Source organism: Pteropus alecto, unplaced genomic scaffold (genome assembly GCF_000325575.1).
Source record: "Pteropus alecto unplaced genomic scaffold, ASM32557v1 scaffold11, whole genome shotgun sequence".
Taxonomy (NCBI): domain Eukaryota; kingdom Metazoa; phylum Chordata; class Mammalia; order Chiroptera; family Pteropodidae; genus Pteropus; species Pteropus alecto.
The window spans coordinates 9,718,296-9,735,550 of NW_006431956.1; the positions used below are offsets into that span (position 1 = coordinate 9,718,296).

Here is a 17,255-nt window from a genome sequence, read left to right on the forward strand (position 1 = left end):
TCCTCACATGCAAAAAAAACCTGTCAAGGTTAAATCAACCAATTAGAGGAAACACGTATCTGAAAACTCTTTTTTCTTTTTGCAACATCAAAAATATTTTCAGGGTAGTTTGTTACACATTTCAATTATAATAGGAAACAGCTTTTTACTTCTATTCACCAAAATGATAACACTACACAAAAAAATTAAATTAGCACTGCAATTAAAAAAAAAAGAAAAAGAAAAACCAATCCAACCCTATCTCTTCCATTATTTTTGTGTACTCCTAATATTTTTACATACATGAGTTTATGTATTTATAGAAAAGATTTAGGCTTTTTTTTTTTTTTACCAGATATAGTCATCATAAACATTTGCCTATAATGTTCTTTAGTCTTTGTAACTATTATTGAAGTGGAGTAATAATCTACTAAGTGTATGGACTGTAATTTAAGAATTTTAAAATAGGTCTCTGAAGTGAAATCATTAGTTTAGATCCATGTTAATCTGATACATATCCATATGCAAATAATTTTTAAAAAAACATTGTTTTCCCAAAAGATTACGTGAAAGTCAAAAAACTAGCAAGAAGTTGAAAGCATCAATTTTAACGTATCCTCACAACATTGTGAATTGGAATTTTGCAAAGACTACAAATTTAATGAGGGAGTGGTATTGTGCTTAATTTAGTGAAGTTGAACACTTTTTTTTAGATGCTTGTGACTGATTTATTTGTGAAATTTCTATTCATAACCTCTGTCTATATCTATTGATCGCCTGCAGTTTTTCTTATCAATTAGTTTAACTTCTGTATGTGCCAAGAAAGTTTTCAAGGGTCAGATCTTTAAGGACTGAAGTCATATACCCCTTTCACAGCCTTGTGGTTCCCTGGAGGACACACATGATGACTGTCCTTTAACCTGTGGCTTGACCGTGCATTGCACCTGGGAGCATTCACCCTGGAAAGCAGGAGTCAAGATTTATTGTTTGATTGTGCTACCACTCGGGGAAAGGTTCATAGCCAGACATGTCATCTCTTGATGTGACCTTTATTTAGTCACCGAGAGACCACTTGTCCCAGAGTTTTATACCTGTCCGGTTAGTCAGTTGCACTCCTTTCGAATGGATTACCCCAAAATTGCTTGGAAAAAAAATATCTTCCTTCTATGCTGGCTGGATTTTTTAAACATCCTGTCTTCCTAGAAGATGTGTAGTCACGTTTTCTGCTGTGATTTTAAACTCTATCCCCATAAGAATGGGGTAGTGAATGAGAAGTAACAGTACTTAAACAGTCACACAATATGTTATATTTATAACGTATTTTCAACCATCTGTAAGAAACTTTTCAAGAATATTCTTTCTAGTAGCTTTGATTTAGCACTCTCATTTTATAGACAGGAAAATTAGCCTGGAGGGTATTTACATGACTTGCCTATGGTTGTACAATGAGTCATTAGCAACTTTAAGATGAGAACTTTGAGTCCCTGGAATGAAGAAGTGGAATTAATAGGAAAAGAAGCTTCATAGAAAGTAACACTAATCATATTTTCAAAATATAAAATCTCTTTTAAATTCTTTGGAAGATAGATGCTGCATAAACTATAATCTTTTTTTTTTTTTTTGAGTGGTTTGTTATGGAACATATTTATTTAATCAACTGACCTATCTAGTTGACATTTACACTAAGTTAATGAATTTGGTATTTGTTGAGGTTTACGATAAAACACCAAATATATCTTCAGGCCTAAGTCTTTGTTTGATGCTTTTGTTTACTATAGAAGATATTAATTGGCCACTCACTGTGGGTCCATCAGGTAGCTGTTGATTTTATTTTAATAAGGAAGAGACATGAGAATACCTAGGAATATTTAAAAATATTTAGACATGTTTAGGAATGTTAAGGAGGCCTCTGAATAGTGAAAGACCTTCAAGATATAGGATGTAAGAGAGAATAGGCTCTCTCTCTGGTAACCCTATTCATTCATTCATTCATTCATTCACTCACTCACTCACTCACTCAATCACTCAACAAATGTTTATAGAGAATATATTCTGTGCCAGGCACTATTCTGGGCACTTGGGGTAAAAGAGTGAATAAAACAGTAAATAATCTCTGCCCTCATGGATGTTATATTCTATTGGAGGGAGATAGACACTAAACAATAAACATAGTAAGTAAATTACATTGCGTGTTAGATGATAAAAACACTATTAAAAATAGTAGAACAGGGTGAGTGAGATGAGAGATCCTGGGGGACAGTGGAGATTACAGTTTTAAATAGAATGGTCACCAAAGACCTCAATGAGAAGGTGACGTTTGAGCAAAGACTTGAAGGAGGCAATGGGTAGTAGTGTGGAAATCTAAGGACAGAGCATTCCTGGTGCCGCGAGGGACATCCGGAGGTCATGTGTGTGAGGGGAGGGTGTAGAAGATGAATGGAAGAGGAGGTACAGGTAAATAGGACTTCAAAGAAGCAGCCAGCAGGTGAGAGAAAGACAAAGAATGAGTGGTTTCGTGGAAGCCAAGTTGAGAAAGTGAATAAAGACAGGGTGATATTAAACAACCATGCTAAATGCTACTGATAGGTTAGGTGAGATGAGCACTGGGAATTAACCACTGGATTTAGCCATATATCATTGATGACCTTGAGCAGTTTGGGTGGAATGGTGGAAGAGAAGTTTAAGAGAGAAATGGAGGAGATGAATTGGCGTGAGTAGAGATAACTTCTTTTAGGCATTTTTTCCTGCAAAGAACAAAGAAATGGGATAGGAGCTGGCAGAGAAAATGGAGCCAGGAGAAGGTTAGAAACCTTCCCTAGGCAGAGAGAAATACAGAATGTGTGCATGCTGACTGGAATACTGAAGTAGAAAGACTAAAAGTAGTGATGTCCACACAGTTTCTAGCAGTATCTGTACCCATCAGGAATGGCTATACAAAAATTTCCTACGTGCGATTTATTCACTCCTTTTCCCTCATTCAGTTTAATTCTTAGCAGTATTTTGAGGAAGTCCAATTCTCTCAGGCACTATTTTTCTGCTTTTTGCCTACTCGTTCCCATTCTCATCATTTAAAGTTTTTCATAAGAAATTATACAAGAATGAAAACTTGTCTATCACCATCTGTAAATTTATATTAAAGGCCTAAAAAACTCCCCCAACAGACACACATACACAAAATGCAGTAATATAATTATTTATCCTATGCTTGATAATTATGAAGGGAAATTATTTATCTTATGCTTTATATCTAAATCAAAATAATATTAAAATTGATCATCCAATTTTCAAAGGGTTCTTTTTGACTGTCAAAATTTGTGAATATTGGACAGAGCTCTTCTATGAAATATGAACAGCCATTATGCCCTCACTTTAAGGAATAACTTGGTAATGACAGTGTTTTTGATACATTACTCTTAAAGATTTGTTGGTCACATCTCTGAGCTTTAGACCTATCATTTTTTACTTTTTAATAACTTCAGCTTCAGCGCTGAAAACTAGCAACTGTTCTTACTGAACTGAAAGGTTAACCCGAATGATGCTTGAGTTCTCACCAGCTTCAGGCAAGATTAACTGCCAAAGAGGCTATTGAAGGTCAGCTTGCCAAGTTAGGTTCGTTTTTAAGGAAGAGAGAACATTTTAAATAGCTGGTTTCTTGACTTCCATTGTTTTCCTGTTCTACTTATCTACTTTACATTGTAGATAAGTAATGAAAAGAATACTTTACAATTTGAGCTACTTCGAAGTGAGAAAAATTTCAGGGTGGCAGGCAACTCTTCAAATCCTTCTTTCCACAAAACAGCATTATGTTGAAGGATGAGAAATTATCCGTGTCGTATTAAACCCTCGTTGTACCCTCATTGTGCCTTTTGGGAAGATAAAATTTAGAGGATAAAATGTGGGGTTGGGGAGAGGGTGGAATAGGGGAGCGGGGAGAGAGGGAGAGAATGATTAGGAAAGATATAGCTATGAACTTGGACGTCATTATGACACTTGTGACCATTGGAAATGGCTATGTCTGTGCCTGGCAGACAGAAAGATGCTTTTGGTCAATAGAAACATCAGTTACATGTAGGAATATGTTGTAGCTTTTATTTTTATGAACTGATGTGTGCATGGAATTTGAATTCCGATTGCTAAAAGTTAACTCCTACTGCCATCGATTATTAGCTTTGTAACTTCCATCAGGTAACTTCTCTATGCCTCAGTTTTTTCATCATTAAAAATAAGATCATTAGAGATTAAACTATGTAATGCTGTGAATCAGCACAGTGCCTAGCACAGTGAAAGCTGCAGTTATTAAAAATGAGTGATTATTATCATTCACATACACAGTCTAATCTTAATAACTTGATTCCCCTCATTAGTAACGTAATATAGAAAACTCTCAAAAGTTATCTGACTTTACCTTTAAGACATAGTGCTGGATTTATAAGAAAATTAGAGACCTCTGTTTAAATCTCAGAAAACACGAATGTTCCAATAGTGTGGAATTTACTGACAACTTAAATGCCACTTCCAATTAAGAAAATCAAATATGTGTAAGGAGTTTTTCTGTGAGGCGATGCCACGTAAACGAAAAGGAGTCCCAGAATCCGTATTTTAGGCGTGCTTGCATGTGTATCTATCTACCTGTAGAGGGAGAAGAAAGAATGGGGAGAGGGGAGAAGGGGGAGATCTTAATTACTCCCGAAAAGGTAGCACGTTAGCTATACTGACCTCTTTTCAACTCCACAAACTGTTAAGCATCCCTTGTCCTCAGGGCCTGAGCATGTGCTGTTCCCTCTGCCTGGACGTCTCTTTTCTCAACAGGGCGAACTTTTTTTCTTTATCCTTTGGGTTTCAGCATAAATATCTGTGTGTCATCACATCATCCAAACTAAATTAGCATCTTCCCACCATCATTCTTTGACCTCGGCCCATTTTATTTTTTCTCATTGTAATCATTTTTTGATAACTTTTTAAAAAACTGGTCTCCTCCACTAGAATATCAAGCCATATGATGGAAAGAAAGTTTTAATCCTTTTTACAATCATATTCCCAACATTTAAGTTAACAGTAACAGCACTCGCAGTTCTAAATGCGTGTTTTTGTTTTTTGGGGTTTATTTTTTGGTAAAATTTAACGTCTTCATCAGTACGTACTGTAACCACACGAAGTTTATAAATTTTCCTATGCTCTTGAGAAAACTGAAGCTAACACTTTAGCTTTTATGTAATCATAAAAGTACCACACAAGGAGGAACTGACATAGATTGATTACCTTTACCTCTGTTAATATTTTGATATTAAGCCAAATGGTAGGCCAGTCACATTTGAGATTCCATTATGGGATGGATTTGAATAGGAATTATGTGACATTTGCAAACTAAAGTATACCATAGTAATGAAAATTACTCCATCTCAGTAGCCTACATCATGTTCGAGTTTTTAGAGTCGGGAATGCTCATTATCAGTAAACAGTTTACAGTTTTGTTTCTGAAGAAACCAACAAAGCAGCGGGTAGGTAGCGATGCATTTTCTTGGAGAGATCCAGATCTCTTCACAGAAAAAAAAAAAATTCTTTTAGATTGTGTAAAGAGATAACAATATGAGAAATTAAAGAATTATCATCCCCAGCCAACGCCAGAAGATGACACAAGAAACAGACCTTTCCTCTTGGTCCTCGGCCTCAAACTCTATCCCATTTTGCTTTATTTTTAAAATGTGGGCCTGACCAGTATGGCAACATCTTTCTGTACCATGTCAGGTCGGAGGAAATAATTGAAGTCCAACTTGCCATTGGCTCAGCATAGTCCTGTACATGAGGAGGCCATCTGAAATCTTGAGGATTTTGGAGGGGACATAGCTTCATCTAGAATTCGGTAGGCTCAGGATACAATGAGAACTTGATTTTGCCCAAGAGCATTGCTTTAGACTTAAGATGAGAATTTTATACAGAAATAGATGACCACTTTAGGATCAAAAGTGCCACTCTTGAATAGGCTTATGACTCATCCTTTTGGCTTTCAAAGAGAAAATACAAGAACGCGTCAGATAACCAATCTTGGAAATATATATGACCACAAAACAGAGTACAACATCAAAAAAAGGAAGCATTGTAAGTAAAAAAAAAAAAAAAGGTGCTAAAGGACAAGGGGAATGCATTTTGTGCAAATACTTGACATAAAAGTGGAAAAAGATAGAAATTGAAGAGAAAAAAAGAAAGCATTAGTTAAGCTAATTAAATTAAGTTTTCCTATACACAAAGAACACATATTTGGAGTAAGAGTTATGAAGATAAAAGTACAAGATGCTGGGTGAGCGCTCGTAGACCGCAAAATGCATTTTGGAACTGTACGATGAGGACTGACAAGATGTAGCAAAGGAAATGTGGGTAGCTGAACACGTGACATACCTGCAAGGATGAAAACTACGGAAGTCCAGTTAATTGTATCGTAGGAACCCGAGACATCGAGCACATCTCGTAATGAACCTGTTTTGGAGTTCATGGAAATGACTGCCAGCTGTTCTGACGACGACGTGACCCAGAAAGTCTATATGGTACCGAAGGCCAAGCCTAATTAGATATATCACTTCTAACTGCATAAACCCGCAGTCTCAGAAGGAAGGAGATGGGTTGTGATGCACATGTAGGGAGGGTGACTTTCAAAACTGCAGGAATTCTGGAGGCTAAAACATGCTGCTGTTTATTAGGGGCTGTCTTTGGTGGGAGGATGTAAGGTGACCGTATTTGTGTCTCTTTCTTTCTACAGTGGGTACATTTAACTTCTATGATGAAAAATATTTTGAAAGTATATACTATTACAGATACAAGGTGTGCAAGTGATGTGGCTCCTTCCATGAGCTACATTAAACATCGGTTCATAGTCATGTCTCATGTTGTAAAATAGTCAAAGGATAATCTATTGTCGCACACAGTCAAAAAATTATTGTCAAAAGCCAATGTAGAGGTTTTTTTTTTTTAACCACTTCATTATTTAAACTTGGAAACAGGTCTCAAAATGACTGCAATTTAAAGCTACATCTGATTATTAGCAAAAGACTTTTTAAATCTTGTTTAAAAGGGAACAGTAGCATAAATTGTGTGCGTGTGCGTGCGCTCATGCGTGTCTCAATACCCTTCCTCTCATTATGGGGGTTTCTTAACGATAGAAACTTTGTTTTGTCACTGAGCTGTGACCTGAACCTCTGGCAGGGTGATTGGGTCTAAAATGCCAGCACTGTGACAGTGGGGTCTGAGGCCCTTTGTGCTGCTCCTGCAATAATAAACCCTCTGGGGGAGATGAGGAAGCCCCTAGTCTGTGTGTCTGCGTAGAAAGATTCATATACCCCTTCGGAATTTTACTTGAGCAAAAAATCGCACTGCATTTTTGTACCGCGCCCCCATGCATTTTACATTCACTTCAGAACACTGGAACTAATCTTTTTATTAATTTATGTAATGATCCCACACTTACAGTGCATTCGATCTATTACTTTTCTTCTAAAACCACTCTTCAATGGTATTTTCTAACCTTTATGCCATGAAGACTGGTCTTAGCCCAGAGTTGAAAGGATGAAAGAAGGAAGGAAGGAAGGAGGAGGGTTCAGGAAGAAAGGAAGAGAGAGAAAAAGGGAATCATTCGGAAGAAAGCCTTTCATTCGCATAAACCTTTACAAAATAATTCCCCCACTGCAAACAAAAATATAGCTTGGATTGCAGTGTTAGAATTTTGTTTACTTTAAGAAATCTGGAAGTGTGTATTTCTTCATAAATAGACTATAAAAATGTAATTCCGTTAGTACAGGAAATTGCTAACCAGTATCTTCTTAAGCCTCAGTCACCTTATTTATAAGAAGCGTTTGGACTTAATTGTTCTATGAATCTTAACTCAAGCTAATAAACCAACCAGGGTTTGAAATTTCATAATTATTGTTATAGCAATTCACACCGTGATTTATTCCAGTGACTTTATTTTAAATGGTAGTTTCTCAGTTGGAGAAGCGGTTCAAAGTCATTTTGAGCTCGGTTAAACTCATCGCTTGGAGCTGTGATTACTTTCATGTCCTAATTAAATAGGAAAATTTATCTCTTGCATTTTGTTTGGGGAGTCACAAGCAATCAAGAACAGTATGGTATTATTATTGATGAGCATTATTTGATTTTTGCTGTCCAGTAACGTATATATTATTCTCTGTGAATTAGGGCATGGGATATACTTTCTGTAAGCAGGGTAATGGAAAGGAATCATTAAAGGAAAACATGCTGTGTTTTGGAGAGAATGTTTTACCTGGAACATAAAAATGACAAACAGACTATGTGTCTGTTGTTATAGAGCCCAAACCCTTTCCAGCTATTTACATTTCCGATGCAAATGGCAATTTGACACAGACTAACAGTATGTATGATGTGAGCATCTGCGTAAAAAAGGCTACCTATGGAGCATGCCCAGTGCGGGTGAGTGCGTCCCGGGCCCTCCCCCTCCAGATCTCTGAAGATAAGGCTTGAACTTTGCACTTGCAAATGTCACTGCATACGTTGTTTTTTGTTTTTATTTTTGTTTTCAGATTCTCTTACAACTAATTTCCTTTAGCAATCCAAGAGCAGGGAAGAGAATATTCAGGGTAGCAAGATGCATTAAGTTTAGAACGAGTTGGTGCCTGTCTTTGAATGCACTTGAATCGTTTTTTTCTGTTTAAAGCAACATAAAGCATTCGAGTGTTTGTTTCCCCCGCTGCAATGGGAAAATAAGCATCTCCTAGGATTGGAGTCCTCCGGGGTAGGGAGTGAAAGCCCGGAGGCAGAAAGGGCGCAGCAGAGGGGCTTGCCCCGAGCATGGATGGGAAAGGAGCAGGGGTTGTCCTCTTGGGCTCAGCGCGCACTGAGGATCTGCGCCCAGGGCTGCAGCTGCGGATGAGAAAGCCGCTGTCTGGCTCATGAAGGCCACCTGGATCAGGCTTCTGAAAAGAGCCAAGGGAGGAAGGCTGAAGAATTCGGATATCTGTGTAAGCTCCAGGGCGTTCGTTTGGGGAGACGTTATTTTGTCTTTGCTTTGCTTTTGTGGCACGGGCTCCTTTATTTAGTAATGTGATCTCTGATCGCAAGAGAGGGAGCCAAGGAGAGTCCTATAATTTTCTGAGCTCCTTTTCCTATGTCGTGATTTATTGCCATAGGAGATATCTCTGGCAGGTGTTTTCTGTTGACAGGTTTTGCTAATAGCTACTTAAAAGTATTATTGAAAAAATGTGTTGCTTCAAGATTGGGTGAAGCTGGCTGCTGTTGCAGTTTTGTTGGAGAAGGTATCAGGTGAATAAAAAGGTACAAAAGGATGCTTAAGATTAAAGTGGGAGTCGACTCATGGTAGTGATGTTTTGGAGAGTTCAAGTTTGTAATGCGTTCGCCTTTCTTGTATTTTTTTTTTTTTTTTCAATTAGAGGCTCCTTTCTGGTTGTAAATACTTGCTTTAGTGTGTGGATTGTTCTTGAAGCTATCCTTGAAACCCATCGATGCCCTTCAGCCCTGCACTGCACCATGGAGCCGGCTTCATTCTGGAGGAACCTGTTCTGGCTTCCAGAAAGGACAGGAATTGCAGCATAAGGCTTTGAGAAGGAATGGTAACTTGGTAGGCACAGACATCCTAGTGAATAGTCTGCAAGCCAGAGCGGGATTTTCTAGACTGTTTGCCACGAGATGGATTATTTCTTCCTCTTTTCAGGAACTTATAGCAAAATCTAGGAAGCTAACTGTGGTGTCAATGAAACATTTCCAATGCAAACGTCATAGACAGAATCTATTTTAAACTGTACATTTTTCTCTCCAGGGTTCGGCAGACTCCTACACCAGCCGTCCATCCGATTCAGATGTTTCTTTGGAGGAAGACCGGGAGGCAGTGCGCAGAGAAGCAGAGCGACAGGCACAGGCCCAGTTGGAAAAAGCAAAGGTAAAATCATTTTTTTTTCCCAGCCGAGCTCTTTCTTTGCCAGTTGTGCCCAGACTGTGATGGGCCACCTGTGGAAGTTTCTCCTAAAACATATGTTTGGGCTCTTACAGTATTTCATTGTCTGGTTTAAAATAGAGGTACAAGAAATATTTTCTTCCCTGGGTAGAAACAGGAAGTGCGGTATAGAAGAGTGGCCTTGCCTTTTATATTTTATTATTTAAGGAACTTGTTTCTGTGGGTAGATGGCTTACGTAGTCACACAAAAGAATCCCTGAACATACAAAGAGGAAAAACTATACCTAATATCGAAATGATTTTACTTCATTTTTCCAGAAAACCATTTCTCTGCTTAGAAAAACAAACTTTTTTCAAGCTAACGTTTATTTTGATGTTCGAGCAATCTTTCCCACAAATTTTACTCCATAGATGCTTTGTAATGGGATTTTCTTATATTTATAAAAAATGGACTATATTACGCTTTCCAAAAATAAAGCAACAAAGGATTCTTCTTAGTTGAAAACATTCCTTCCCTTGGAGAATTTCTTCTTCATCCCATGATAATAAAGTGCATATACAGGGAAGGGGGACTGGAAATCAGACATGAAATATCTAAGTACAGAATTTAGCAGAGACTGTGTTTCATTTCACTAATCGTCATGATTTGAATTCTTTTTTCCCGTGAAGGAATTCGAACAGCAGCTATTTCAAAAGCATAGATTGTTGTTCAAGTTTAAGATACCTGCGTGTGTGTCATACTCGGTAACTTTTAAATGAACATATTTTAACACGGTTCTTGGTTTTCTTTTGAAAAAATTATTGCTTTGAAAAAGCATCAGTACTGTGTCGATCTTGCTAGAAAAAATCGAGGGATAACATTAGACTACTTCTGCTGGCTACTGCATCTTTGAGATGAGTAAAATCTCTGTGTTGCTATGGGAATCATGGCTTGGAGATTCAGAAAGCATGGACGGCCCTTATGTAATATTCATGACTTCTAGCACAGCTGCCATAGTAGTTTACAGAGGACCTGCCAGGAGGCCATGACTTTTAAAAAGCAGTATTTCTGTACATCAAAACAATGTTCTCACCTCTGCTGGCAGGGAAGTCATCTCCAGATGTGACACAGTCCTGACTGCCAGACAACCCATAAATAACAGGAGCGGGAAGCTGATAGAGCAAGGTGTGGCCCAGCTACCATCAATTCATCTGCTCTATCAAAGTTAATCATTGAAAACATTATGATGTGACAACATGGAAAAAACTGGAGGACATTATGCTAAGTGAAATAAAACAAGCGCAGAAGGACAAACACTGTACGATTCCACTCCTAGGAGGTCTCTAAGGGAGTGAAACTAACAGCAGCAGAGAGCAGAATGATGGTTGCCAGGGGCTGGGGCAGGAAGTACCGTTTCAGTTACACAAAATGAATTAAGTTCTAGAGATCCGCTCTATGACATTGTGCCTATGATAATGAACAGTACTATACCGTGCACTTAAAAATCTGTTAAAGGGATAGGTCTCTTGTTAAACGTTCTTACTACAGTAAAAGAATTCTAAAGTTGACATTAAACAGTGAAGAAAATTAAATAATCAGTGTATGACTAGTGAAGTTAATTGCCACAAGTTTGCAGCGTAGCTAATATAGGTTGCAATTTAGAAGCTGAATTCTAAATTCTACATTTTACACCAGGGTGCAAAGGAAAGTCAAGGAACAAAAAATAACCATTTGTATTCCCAAAGTAAGAGTGTTTTATTCGTACTAATTTATTCATGTGATTTTCACATAGCAAAATAAACAGTTTCTCGTATTGATACCACATCATCATACAACCCAAATTCTAGTAGATTTGGTGTTTAGTCTTTGGTTATCTGATTGGCATATTTTTGTCCACGACTGCTTTAAGTCCTGAGTTAAGTGACACATCTGCATAGAACTTTTAAATATCTTTCCAATGAGCATTGATCAAAATATCTGTCCTAAATCAAACCGGGCTCATGTTATTTGTTATATAGACTAAAAAACTTATAGTTACAAATAACATAGAAGATGAAAGAAAGTGAAGATTTAAAACAAAGGGAAAAATAATAGAAGGGCTGTTTCCTGTGTTTGATGAACATAGTTTATTTACATCCATTTTTCTTCCTTAAAATTAAGTCAATATCTTAAACCTTTGTTGTATGCAAATGAACTAGACTCAGGTAAGTGAGAATTTAAATATGTTATGAAAGAAGACAGAAGGACTAGGATGTAATTTTTCTTTGTGTTAAAGTCATGATTTGGTAAGTCTGGTTTATTAATTTTAATATCCTTAAAGAAGAAATGCAAACAAATATTGTAGATGGCTCATTCATTGGATTACTTTTTTCTGTTCCCCTCTACCATGCCTTTATACCATCATGCCTTTTTGAGACCTATTTTAATGAAGCCTTCAAGTTTAAAAATACATGAATTTGTTGCTTAATTTTAGATAGTATAAAATACTTTGCACATTTATTTTGAAAGAATCAAAAGTTTTATACATTTATTTTGTAATCATAGCATCTCTCAGACAGATCTTATAAGTGGATGCTTTAACTCACTAACCCTACAGATCACATAAAATAGGTCTGTGCAAATGCCTGGAATAAACCTCAGCCGTGCTTCCAGATCCGGGCCTTCGGTAAATGTGAACTACATTATCCATTAATTGCCTTAATACGTCTGTGAAATAAACTAATTGACAGGTAGTGAGCTAGAGACACTGGTGTTTGAAATTAAGTGACCTACAAAAGGTTATATAACCAGGCACTCTGTGCTTCCAGTAAAACCCAGGACTTTTTACTACACTTTGTTATGGCTTCTCTTCAACTTTATGGTGAACAGATTCTGTATTAATTTCGAGGCAAATAAATATCAACTGACATGACCTTGTGTTTTAACTTGGCATTTTCTGGTCCCCAAGACACGTTTTGATCCTGTTTGGTTTGCCATGTTTTGCAAATCTTGCCTTATTTAAGCAGGTGCTCTTTGTGTCTGCCTTAAAAACAAGTAACATGTAAATTTATTTCTACGTTGATCTTTTTTTTTAAGAAGAAACAGCTTTTTTGAGATATAATGCACTCATTGAAAGTATACAAATTCAGTTGCTTTTTAGGATATTTACAGTTGTGCAACTATCACTACAGTAAAGTTTAGAACATTTTCATTGTCCCCTAAAGAAATCCCATGTTCTAAATTAGCTGTCACTCCACGTTCTCCACAACCTCCTCAGCCCTAGGCAACCACTGTTCAGCTTTCTGTCTCCATAGATCTATCTATTCTGGATATTCCATGTAAATGGAATCACACAGTAGGTGGTCTGTTGTGACTGGCTACTTTCACTTATATAATGTTTTCGGTGTTCATCCACGCTATAGTATGTATCAGTCCTTCATTTTTATTGCCAAGTAATATTCCATTGTATGTTTATATCACATTTATCAGTTGGTGGACACCTGGGTTGTTTTCATCTTGTAGTTATTGTGAATAATGCTACTGTGAACATATGTACAAGTTTTTACGTGAGCATAAATGTTTATTTCTTGCATGTGTATATCTAAAGTTACTGGATTGTATTATCATATTTTTTTGATTGCAAGAATAATTTTCTTGTCACCCTCACTCCCCCCAAATGATCTTTTCTGGCCAATGTGCGGAGACTGAGATGAGGAATCTGAATGAGGAAGGTAATGGTGCAGAGATGAAATAGGTTCGGTGTGGGATTCTTTGTAGAATGGATTAACATGAAATTTTAAGTCAATTGTCCTCTCATGAGTGAATGTCTACTATATGAATGAAATTCTATTAGTCACAGTTGGTGAGTAGAGGGACTGCAAGGCCAGAGCCACAAAGAAGAAACAGGCAGATCTTTTGCTTGCAAAAAGCTTCTACTGTTTGTCTAGGGAGTAGAGTTTGGCCTTAAATCATGCTGATTAGAGGTAGACTAGAAGTACTTTAGGGAAATATAGAGGTCTGTGAGCATTTGAGAATACTGCACCCTGCTGGCAGAGATAGAAATGGCTTAAAACGACTTTACAGAATGGACTGATAGAGTTTAGCTTATGATGTAGAAAGTGAAGAGTGGAGAAGTGAGAAATGCCTCAAAGCCTTAATAAGAAATGTAAGTAAAGGCCAACATGAAGAAATGCTTGGCAGCAAAAAAACAAAAATCAAAAAAAAAAAAAAAACATGGAATCTTACAGAGAAAGATTTGCCAACTTGAAACCGTTTTTATTCTGGCCTCACAATTAATAGTTTGGCTGAGTATAGTATTCGTGTATTAAAAACATTTTCCTTCAGAATTTTAAAGACATTGTTTTGTTGTCTTCTAGCTTCCAGCACTGTTGATATGTTTACTGGATGTCACTTGGTCTTTGGACGTGGCTTTTAAATTTTCTCTAATATACTGAGAACTGTTCTTCCTTGGTATTTTGAAATTTTGCCTTGGCGTAGGTCTTATTAATTTATTGTGCTGGGCTTCTCATTTGTTGTGAAGGGCTAGTCAGTTCTGGAAAGTGACTAATTTTTGGCTAATTTTTTTCTACTGTATTTTCTTCTTTTTCTAGTTCTCTAGTTTGTCACACATGTGATTAGAGCTTTCTTCTCTCCTCAGCTTTTCCCTATGATCCCTCTGTCTTTTTGTTATTCCACCTGAATTTTTCTCCACTCCATGTATTGGAATTTTTATTTTTATAAAATTCTAACTTTCAAGAGCTTTCTTCTCGTCTTTTCCTTTTTTAGCTTCCTGTTCTTATTCCATGAGTATAATATTTTCTCTGTGTCTCTTAAGACTATTTTTTAAGTTTTCTGTACTGTCACTGTTTTTGAAACTTTTAAAATTTGATTTTATTTTTACATACTGGAGACTTTCTTCAAAGGTTTGATTCTTGCCTGTCTATTCATAATTAAAAGCAAAATATTGTAAAACTGACTTGAAGTTCCACGTGTGATGGCAGAGCTTCCTGACTGTTGGTCTTTTATAGGGTAGTTGGTGGGGAGGGCTGTCTTTCCTTTTAGTCTGGTCAGTGTCCCTAGAGAGGAGTCCCCAGTTTCCTGGTATTTTACATTCTCATTCTTTATACTCTGTTAATTACCACTGTCCATTATTTTCTATATTCAATATTTTTGCCTAATCTCTTCTTATTTTCTGTTCTTTATATCTGTGGGTTTCTTTTTAAAAAACACACATTTTCAGGAGGAAGCATATGTGCAATTGACTATGTTTTATTTCTCATATTTATCAATAAACATACTGTAAAAGAGAAAAATATTTCCCATAACGAGGCATCGGAAGAAATCTACCCGATTAGAAATATCCCCCTAACTATCCTTTTCAGAAGAAAGAAGAAACTTGAATGTGTTTATTCACCTTCAACCCAAAGATGAATTTTTTACTTCAAAAAATGTTAAACATGGTTTTTAAAATGGGTCTTATTGAGAAAATTATGTGGGAGGTAGGAGAGGAGTATATGCTGATGCCTATATTGCCTACTTTCTTCACTCCACAAAATACACTAATGGAGAGAATCTAAAGAACATGTGTCAGGTATTAAACTAGACAGCTAAAAAAAAAAGCTCATTTAATTGGTAAAAGATAAATCCAGCAGAGAGATCTCCTAACAGAAAACACAAAGTATGGCAGACACTCATAAGGAAATACTTGAAGCTAGCATGATTTTCCTGTCGTTGATTTCAATGCCGTGTTTTAATTTTTGTATTGAAAAATTGTTGGTTGTCTACTCATAACAATTACCTTCCAAATAGAATTAGAAAACTGGCTAAATATGTCTAACTTCCAGCAGCATGAGTTGGTTTATTGTGCAAATACACATTAAGTTAAATTGCATTTTTTCTACCTATAAAAAGTGTGAAAGCTCCCTGAACCTGGGTTAGCTTCTGTGTTAACTCATAAGCATGACAGGCACAGCCATTGGTGATGTGAGTCTTTCACTCATCTCCAGGGCTCGTAGACAATAATAATAATACCAACAATAATGACCTCACCATGTGATTACTGCTCGTTATAGACAGTTTGTGGCTTCGTAGCATTTTGAAATACTTCTGAGCATTTACGATCATGTGGTACCTGCGGCTCTGGTTCCTGTACTACTTTTTACATCAGAAAAATCCTCATTCCTTCTCTCAGATGGCTTTTGCTGCAGGACAAACTGCTCACGGTTTAATAGCTTGAAGTCACCACCATTTTGACTTAGGTCACAGATCTCTTCATCCTTGTGTCACTGGCTGGCTGGCAGGTGAACTGGTGACCAGGTGATCTCTTGCGTGTGTCTGCAGGCTGGCAGTTGTCAGTTGGGTATCTCATTCTCCTCCGGATGGTCTCTCATCCCCAGTGGGCTGGCTGGCCCGCTCTCATGCTGGTCTCAGGGTGACAAGCACATCAATAGAGAACAGGTCCCACTACATGATAGTCACATCCCTTCTTGTGTCATGCGTGTTAATGTCCTGTTGATCAAAGCAAGCCAAGTGGCTAAACTTAGAGTCATTGTGGGAGGAAGCTACCAAGGGCGTGGATTCTGGGATTTGGTGTAGCCATCTTCTGCAAACCATCTGCCCCACGCACCTTCATTTTCTCGTAAGAAGCAATGCTTTCGGAAGAAGAAATGTCTCCTTAACTTTTAAAATAAACAACCCTTCTTTCCCTCCCTGTCACTTTAATTACACCAGGCATTATATTCTCTGCTTCCATTTCTTCCATGTCTTCCCCACTTCCTTGAAACCTATTTCTGTTTCTGTCTCTCTCCTGACGGTCTCTATGACCTTCTAATCAAGTCCGTGGGCCTTTTATTAAGTCCATTCAACCCAATGTTTAGCCTCTGACCTTCTGGCTTTTATTGTTTTAGACAAGCCACTATTTTTCAAACTGATGGGTTCCTCAGGAGTTGCTGCAGAAGCAAAGGGGTTCCCAGCAGGGTGTGTTCTGTGTATTTCTCCCAGATTCAGACAAAGCAGCTCTCTCTCCATTCATTCAACACAGTGGGACTTCCATGTAAGTTTTTCTTTGAATATGGAGCTTCACCTCCATAACGAAGTTTAAGTCACGGCCATCTTTCCCTTTACTTTCTCATCCTTCTCGCTTTGTCTGCGCCTCTACCCCGACCTCTCTCCCTAGCGTTAGTATGTCAGATCGTCCCCCTTTTGGCATCTCTGTCAGTTCTGCCACCTATTTAAAATCAAGTTCCCCATTTTCTCCTTCGAATCCTTTCTTCTCTGCATTCCTATTTCTGTCGATGTCGACTTCATCCTCCCAAGCTTGAAGCCAGGGGTTGGCGATATTTTTTCTGTAAAGGATCAGATAGGAAATATTGTACATGTCGTGCG

The 17,255-nt window shown here is 37.5% G+C and overlaps 1 protein-coding gene across 12 annotated transcripts in view; it reads left to right on the plus strand.

Annotated features, from left to right (window-relative positions):
• Positions 1-17,255, plus strand: part of CACNB2 (calcium voltage-gated channel auxiliary subunit beta 2) — a 312,930-nt gene that overhangs the window by 191,341 nt on the left and 104,334 nt on the right. For 10 of the 12 annotated variants that reach the window (XM_015585644.1, XM_006906994.3, XM_006906993.3 and 7 more), the window contains one exon: positions 9,779-9,898. In XM_015585644.1, the coding sequence (XP_015441130.1) occupies positions 9,779-9,898 (120 nt within the window). Of the gene's footprint in view, positions 1-8,452; positions 8,964-9,778; positions 9,899-17,255 lie in introns of those variants that run through there. The other 2 variants (XM_006906995.3, XM_015585651.2) reach the window with 2 other exon arrangements.